The 9,134-nt window shown below is 42.0% G+C and overlaps 1 protein-coding gene across 1 annotated transcript; it reads left to right on the forward strand.

The window, feature by feature from the left end:
- The first annotated feature begins 1,882 nt into the window (after positions 1-1,882).
- On the forward strand, positions 1,883-5,541 carry LOC138955629 (uncharacterized). Its single transcript, XM_070327195.1, has 2 exons — positions 1,883-2,582; positions 3,521-5,541. Exons 1-2 carry the CDS (start codon positions 1,937-1,939, stop codon positions 4,465-4,467), a joined length of 1,593 nt encoding a protein of 530 aa, XP_070183296.1. The 5' UTR covers positions 1,883-1,936; the 3' UTR covers positions 4,468-5,541.
- The last annotated feature ends 3,593 nt before the right edge of the window (positions 5,542-9,134 follow it).

Here is a 9,134-nt window from a genome sequence, read left to right on the forward strand (position 1 = left end):
TATCGGGATCCGATATCGGTCCGATATCGGGATCCGATATCAAACTGATATCGACCTGATTTGCAATCTGATATCGGGATCTGATATCGGGATCCGATATCGATTCTCTATATCGTACCGATATCGGACCGATATCGGACCAATGTCGTAATCCGATATCGACCCGGTATCAACCCAATTTGCAATCTGACATCGGGATTTGATATCGCGCCGATATCGGGATCTGATATGAGGCCGATACCGATTCTCTATATCGGACCGATATCGGGTCGATATCGGTCCGATGTCGTAATCCGATATCGGTGCGATATCGACCGAATTTGCAATCCGATATCGGTCCGCTATCGGGATCTGATATCGATTCTCTATATCGGACCAATATCGGACCGATATCGGACCGATATCGGACCAATGTCGTAATCCGATATTGACCCGGTATCAACCCAATTTGCAATCTGACATCGGGATTTGATATCGCGCCGATATCGGGATCTGATATGAGGCCGATACCGATTCTCTATATCGGATCGATATCGGGTCGATATCGGGTCGATATCGGTCCGATGTCGTAATCCGATATCGGTCCGATATCGACCCGATTTGCAATCCGATATCGGACCGATATCGGAATCCGATATCGACCCGATATCGTATCCGATATCGGTCCGATATCGGACCGATATCGGGGTGCTGGCTGGGTGGAAGTTCCTTGCGATCCGTTCGGAATAGATCCTGCTGTATTTCAAACGGATGGGCCGAGACGGGTGCTATCAAGCTTGTGAGACGTACGGTTCGCATGCTACACGGTCGGTTTGTGGTCAGTTTCGGGCGGTCCGTCTCAAACGTACTGGCGAATCTGATCGTGTATCTTGGCATCAATGATCAAAGCAGACGACGCTTACGTCACGAATCTGTGCGTACACCACGTAATAACTAGGTTAATTTATGCACTCGCGTGAACAAGAAACTGTCGAGCTTCACAGATGTCGTCGTTGGGTAGTTTTGGGTTTGTTTTACTACCATAGGTGGATTTTTGAACTGTAAATGCACTCAGCTGCAACGAAAACGCAAAACGAAGGCTGTGAGCTGCACTGTGCCTTTAAGGGGATGTGCGGGGGTGATTTCTGAGCTTTTGGGCAAATTTGGGCATTTAGACATTTTGACTGTTTGGAAAACTGTGGTCATTTTTCTTTCAATTTCTGCCGTTGATGTTGCATATACATGGTTTTTTTGTGTAATAAAAATAAATTCAATAAACCAACCCTCGCCTGATTGCGTTCATTTGTCCTGAACTTGCCTTATTATTGCCGATTTTCAACACCTTGATCAGCAAATTTGAGCAGACGACAGGGCGAACACTGCATGACGTTGCATGCTACATAGCCTCCCCTGTTTGCATGTGACCGTTGTTTCGTTATTTTCCGGACTACTTCGGCTCTAACGGAACATTGTCAATGTAGTTCAATCTACGCCAACTTCCTTATACGGAGAGTATGACGTACGATGCGATCTTGATTCGTTCAACCGGGGTCACGTGGTACAACAATGGCGCTTGTTTACAAGCAGTGAAAGTACACGCTCCTGTGCAAAAATGGTTCGCACCAAGCCATCAACAACCAGAGGAGCCCCAAAATCTACGAAAAAGAGGACAGATCAAGTGAAGAGTCAATGGAAGGCGAAGAAATCAGCGCAATCAGCTTCTGTGCTGACTGACGTGACAGAATGTGTGCCGGTTTTGGGGTCGTCTGCTAGTGCTACATTTTCCGCGTCGATTCCTTCCACTGAAAACATTCTCGGCACGAAGACAAGAAGTGAGTTCAAAAAAGAATCGTATGAGAGGTTTGTTTCCGGTGGAGTTGACACTAAGTCATCTGCTGCTCTTGAAACCCTGGTAAAAACCCAGAGGGGTGTTGTAGACTTTGCCGAAGTAGACAGTATGGTTGCAAGTTTGTGCTGTCCACAGTGCAAAAACAAGTGCTTGTCTCTTTGCACAGACTCCAGACCAACAAGTGGCTTGGCAGTATTTGCCCAGGTGAACTGTTCTTCGTGCGAAGAGCCTGTGTATGAACAGTATCTGGCGACAAAATTTAAATCCAAGACAAAAGTGTTCGACATGAACAGACAGGCAGTGTATTCCTCGCTTGCTTGTGGACTGGGAGCCACCACATTCAGAAATTTCTGTGAAAACATGGATTTAGCTGGACTTCACCACAAGACCTTTCATACTCATGCCAGCCAACTATTCACACAACTAGAGGGATTCCGGAAGCATGTGTTCAGTGAGACTGTTGCATATGTTCGAGAAGTTCATGCAAGATACTGTGGCACTACTCTTGGTGTCGATGACACCCTGAACATTATTGTGAGCTATGATGGCACCTGGCTTACTCGTGGACACTCTTCGCACATTGGAGTTGGGTGTGCTGTGGACTTACTTACTGGACTCTGTGTTGATGCCCATGTCATGTGTACCTACTGCCAGGTGTGCGAGTCTACGGGGCAGAAGCTGTTTCAGGAAAAACCAGAGGAGTATGCGGCCTGGCTCGTGGACCACTTGGACAAGTGTGAGGTGAACTATAAAGGTAAATTATATTTGTTTGCCCAGAAATATTTGAATAGAGTTTATTTCAAATTTAAGCAACTTACTCAAATATAGCAAATTACAAGTAAATGTAATAGCGATGAGTGGATATTATTTTCCATGCATTCCAGTGAAACTGAAAACCAAAACTAAAGGCATGGATGATGGATTAAAAAAAAGCGTCATAAAGACAGATCATCAATTTATGATAATAATAATGAAAGTTGTAACACATGCATATATAAATCCAATTTTTAAGAATAGTTCAGGGCATGGGGGAGTGGATGTGTGTGATGAAAATAATAAGAAAACACACACAGATAGAGAGAGAGAGAGAGAGAGAGAGAGAGAGAGAGAGAGAGAGAGAGAGAGAGAGAGAGAGAGAGCTGTATTTACAGCATGAAGTGAGATTCACAAGTCTTCAGAATCAACGGGCTTAGAACAGAGGGAGCTAGTAGTGGTCAGGGGGTGGCAAATACATGTATACATACAACTATACATGTGTGGCCACATACATACGTGTAAGTATGTGTGGCACAATACAAGTGTATTTAAAAATGTTCAAATAGTATCAATTGATGAATTATGCTTAACGTTTACAATCTAACATGTTCAGTGCCACAATATAACATGTTCTCACCACTATTAATAGGTAACATGCGCCTTGAGTCGCCTTGTGGGGTGAGATACGTGCGCGATATAAATCCTCGTAAATAAATAAAAGTAAATAAATAAATAAATAAAAAAATACCTGCTGCTAGAAATTTAATATACAGTAATTTGGTAATTCCATGTTTATTTCAATTCTTTTCTGTATTAATTACAGTTGAAGTATTAGCTGTACAATGACTGTGAATAACACATGCGTGCACACACACACACACACTTAAAAAATACTCTGTTTGCAAATTACATTTCTTATTTTGTTCTTGTTTGCAGGCTCATCAGGGATGATGGAGGTGGAAGCAGCCCGTGTCATATGGCGTCGATCGGTGAACACCAACAAGCTTCGCTACACAACACTTCTGTCGGACGGTGACTCCAAGACTTTTACAGAGCTCAACGACATCAAGCCCTATGGTGAGGATATTCACATTGACAAGGAAGAGTGTGTGAACCATGTGAGTAAACGACTTGGTACAGCTCTTCGCAACATGGTGACAGACTGCCGAAAGCGAGGGGTGACTCTTGGTGGACGTGGAAGGGGTCAGCTGACAGGCAATGCCATACGCAAGCTACAGATTTACTACAACCGGGCAATTCGTAGCAACAAGGATGTGTGTAGCATGAAAAAAGCAATCATGGCATCACTGTACCATTGTTTTTCCACTGACGAAAATCCACAACATGAACTTTGTCCTGCTGGAGAGAGCTCGTGGTGTTTCTTTCAGGAAGCGCTGGCGAAGCACCAAGTTCCAGGTCCACACAAACACCTCATCCACACACCCCTCAATGAGGAGAAGTTAGCTGCACACCTGTTGCCCATTTATGAGAGACTTTCTGAAGAACACCTACTCAGCAGATGTGTTTCTGGCAAGACACAAAATGCCAATGAGTGTCTCCACAGCCTCATTTGGTCAAGATGTGCTAAGGACCACTTTGCTTCCCGCAGTCGTGTTGAGTTTGCAGTCTTGACTGCTATTAGAGAGTTCAACTTTGGACCTGCTGCTGCTGCCGACTCTGCCCAGTTCTTCGGATTCCAGACTGGACATCACATGAAGAGGCTTGGAGCAGCCAGGATGCACAAGAGGGTGCGGAACAGTCTGAAGGCTGTGAGAGACAAGCAAAGTAAAAGGAGAGACAAAGTGCGGGCAGCCAAGTCAAAGAGACTGGAAGAACTTGTTCAGCTGGAAGGTGGCCCTGCATATGCTGCAGGCATGTTCTAAGTTTTGACTATGTAAATGTTTTAACATAGACGGGGAATCGAGACGAGGGTCATGACTCATGGTGTGTTTGTGTATAAAGTGATTCCGAGGAAACTACTGGACCAATCTTGATAAAACTTAACATGAGAGTTCCTGAGTGCGATATCCCCAGATGTCTTTTTTCCATTTTTTGGAAAGATGTCTTTGATGACGTCATATCCGGATTTTTTTAGGCAGTTGAGGCAGCGCTCTAACACCCTAATTTTTCAACCAAATTGATTGCAATTTTGGTAAAGCAATCTTCGACGAAGTCCGGACTATGGTATTGCATTTCAGCTCAAAATTTTAAAAATAAATTAATGAGTTTGCTTGTTAAGTTTGTCATTAAAATCTAATTTTTAGTAACAAAATAAACTTTGACTGCATTGCATTCCTCATTTTTTCCTGAATTCAAAAATATATAGATATGTCATGTTCACTCTAACAATGTGCTCAGAATTACAGAAAATAGGTTTAGTAAGTACTATACGGTCTCATGCTTTGCGGAGACGAGCGTGATCCGTCTCGGTATTGTTAGCCGAGACTATCTAAATGTATCTCGTAGTCTTGGCGATGACTGGTTTGTGGTGTTGATATTTAAGTTTCATACTGATTGACTAAATGTTTTTATATTGCTTCACGCGACTTGTCATTGTTATTGTGGTTAACATTATTCTCATATATTGTGGTTATTGTACGCATATGTGCAATTAATGACTTGGGTACGTTTCGTAATTTGGAGCTAGCTTGTGTGTGTGTGTGTGTGTGTGTGTGTGTGTGTGTGTGTGTGTGTGTGTGTGTGTGTGAATGTGAACGAGTGAGCGAGCTTTTTTTGGTGTGCATGCTGTAATTGGGAGTGTGTGTATGCATTGTTTGTAACTCGGGACAAACAATTTTCCTAGTGTACTGCACATGTTTGAAATAACTTATGTTTTATGTCTTCCCTAACTTTTAAACTGTGTCTCTAAGGTGTGAAAGACATTCCTCAGTGTGGAATTTGGTGATACATGTATGTATTTTGAGTTTAATTACAACTATCAATGGTTTCAAAACAAATTGTGTGCGTTTTTGCCTTTTCCTCAGTTTGCATGTTTTGACATTTGGGAACGAAATGATTTCAAATCTACTGGTTAGATTTCTGTGAAATTCTGCATACTTGTACTTTTACATACTATCTACAGAATTACCATTTGAATAATGAATCGGAAAAGAAATGTTGGCTTTACGATTTTTTTAATATTAAATTTTACGCAAAATTTCAACATTATGATAAAAAATTTTTTTTTTAAATAACTGTAATACTCACAGAAAAAATAAATGGTAAATCTGTAGATATGATCTAAATCTATATTTATGCAAAATATTGGACAGAAATCGAGCATTTGGATATGGAAAAAACGGTTCCTAAAATCCAATATGGCTGCTGTTTACTTTTCTGTTTCTATAGCAACGACATACACAATAAACAAACACATTAACATTTTTTAATTCAGAGACCATCAGTATTATAACAAAAGCGACACAAACAGTGCTGATCATCAGATATGGAAAATAGCGATTTGGCCCTCACATGGCCTTAAATTGAACAATTTAAAGACGGTTGGCACCGATTGATCCCCCAAATCGACTTTAGCTTGTATTTAGCTAATATTTTTCCTGTGAAAATCAAATGTTCAGAGCGTGTTGAAACATATGTTGACAAAATTAGAGAAATCTGCTGGACAGACTCAATGATACAGACCCTTGATTTTACACCTTGCAGTAGGGTTTGGTGACCGCCATTGGTACACTCGGCTTTCCCATTTGCTGGGGGAAAACAAACTTCCGGTTTTTTTAGGGGTTTTTTTGTAGAAAGGTTTGCCAATCTGTCTTCACTGTGCGCAGCAAAACACTTTACAAACTTTCAAATGCAGTTTTCTTAGAATGTGATTTTCAAGGCAAGTTAGATCACGAGCATGGTGATTACTTTGGATCTACAAATGGTAGACTGATCTTTTTGAATAACAAACAGTGATCTGTCTATGTTATATAACAGGACAGATTTGTAGAAACAAATTCTTGTTTATTTTCTGTAACTGGAATGCATTTCTGATTGGGAAAATGTCATGCGCAAGTGTATCCTCCCTCATCGCATGTCTCTCAACCTATGTCACAACTCAGCTTGAACAATCCTTCTCATTGCGGTCAATGCGCATGCACTAACATGGGGAGATTAATCAAGTCGTGAACAACCTAACCCTAACCCTAACCCATCCAAGATTGGCGCATGCGCATTGATTGCAATGAGAAGGATTGTTCAGCAGAGGTTTCAGTTCGTGACACCGGGGGCCAGTTTCATAAGGCCAAAAAAAAAAAATTGTCTGTTTAGGGTAACCCGACCGACCCTATCGATTTGGCGCCGACCCAAAAACTTTTTTTTGATTTAAAAAAGAAAAAAGAAAAAAAAAGAGGTAAAAATGCTAAAAAGAGACATTTGGCGTTTCTTTCTCTCCCTTTCTCTCTGTTTTATTTATACGTTAGTTTTGAAACATGTATTCATCAAATATAAGAAGTGAATTTGCACACACAAAAAAACCAAAAAAAAACAACAACAAAAAACCCTACCTACCTACCGACCCTACTTTTTTTGGTCATGTTACCCTAAACAGACAATTTTTTTTTTTGGCCTAAGCCAGAAACACAGTCGACCAACTGCAGTTGTCCGAGAGAACCACAGTAATCCGACGTTATCGGGTTTCACGAACACAATTCCAGTCGGCCGACTGCGGGTCGTCTCACCGGAAGTCGGCCAAACACGGTGATGCTCTCCCCCCAACACTGTGTTCGGCTTACTGCGGTAAACCGAAAATAAATGTAATTATCCGCACAGTCAATGGCAGAATGCTCACACTTTTTTGGATTGTGAGCCAAACCTTGTGATTGTTCTTCGAAATGTATCTATCATGACGCAGTAATCCAGGAGACAAGTCAGGGTTATGTCTTGAAGACGTCACATTATGGCGTAAGAGGGTTAGACGTCACGCGAAGGAATTACTAAAAGTCTCGGTCATAGTTATTTTGAGCGGGCCGAGACTTGTTTTTTCTTCGAAATCGGCCATTTCCACGTGCGAATGAGCAAACGGAAGTGGTAATGTTGCTAAATTTAGCCCTCGACTTGGCCATTCGGATTACTGTACAGTCGGTCGACTGCGGTTGTCCGCGGGTGACGGTGATTCGCTCATGAAACGCGCTTTTCGGTGACCCGGCGATCAACCACAGTCCATCGACTGGGCATTCGATCGACTGTCAGTCGGTTCACTGCTCTCTTATGAAACTGGCCCCGGGTCTGGACATGAAATTGGTAAACATGCCGTGTAATTACGGGTAGAAGCTACTGGTGATCCCATTACGTCACATTTCAACCCTGCAGCTTCAATGATTTTTTGGCTCACGGAAGTGTAGCCAATGCGATGCTAACTTTTGTCTGTCTGTGCGTATGTATGTATGTGGTAGAAACTCTAACATTTGAAGACGTCACATTACATTGACGTCACATTATGACGTAAGAGGGTTAGACGTCACGCGAAGGAAGTACTGAAAGTCTCGGTCATTATTATTTTGAGCGGGCCGAGACTAGTTGACAGTCGTGTCCCTGTAAGTAGGCTACATGCAGACAGACAGATCTAGATCTAGTGTCTCGCTTTCTTGCACAGTTTCACCTATGCTCTTTCTGTGTGTGTGTGTGTGTGTGTGTGTGTGTGTGTGTGTGTGTGTGTGTGTGTGTGTGTGTGTGTGTGACGGAGTGATTGAGTTTGTGCTTACTGTTTGTCGATTTCTGACGTGAGCCTTGATGGCTTCGCCTCTTGTTTGATAAAGAGCTAAAGCGTAATATCACTTTTTGGGACTTTTTAAAAAAAATTCAACGTTGGTGCTAGTTCTTAAAAATAAGCATAAATGTGACTAGCTCGATTCCTTCTTTGCGATACAGAAACAGCCGTGTTTTTAGCGAACAAATAGACATTTTCAACTCGCCATATCTTTAAATCCAATCGGAATAGAACAATCCCTGAGCCTTCCGACTGTGGTATTGATTTTGTTCTGCGCGGCGGCCTTGGGCAGATACGACGGTTTTAGTCAACCACGAAAATAGATCTAAAACGCGCGTGGTTGTGCTTTTCAATGGCGTTTTTAAAGCCAACGAATGCTGCGTTTCTGCACTTCGCTTCGGGGGCCATTGATTTAAAACCTCAAAGAAATATTTTCAGAAAACTCGCTTCATGAACGATGTTTTCAGTGTGCAATAAAAGCCAGATATTTGCTTCGTTTCTTTGCTGTGACGCAAATACAAATTAAACCAACTAGATCTGCTGTGACATCGTGACGCCTTTTTCGAAATGGTCTTAGTTGCGTGGGTCCTCTATGGCTCACGCTCGGTTCAATGTGGGGCTTGGGTTGTAAATCACAAAGGCACACACACACACACACACACACACACAGGCGGAACTCTTATATTTGAACGTTTGCATCATAATTTATTTGGAATTTAACATGTTTGCAATTCTACATTCCCCTTCTTAGTATTATCAAACTGCATAGAAGAGCTTTTACTGCAGTCCCAACACTTCATATCATGGTTATCAACTTCTGTTACATCTTGATTTTGTATCTGC

Source organism: Littorina saxatilis, unplaced genomic scaffold, assembly GCF_037325665.1.
Source record: "Littorina saxatilis isolate snail1 unplaced genomic scaffold, US_GU_Lsax_2.0 scaffold_557, whole genome shotgun sequence".
Classification (NCBI taxonomy): domain Eukaryota; kingdom Metazoa; phylum Mollusca; class Gastropoda; order Littorinimorpha; family Littorinidae; genus Littorina; species Littorina saxatilis.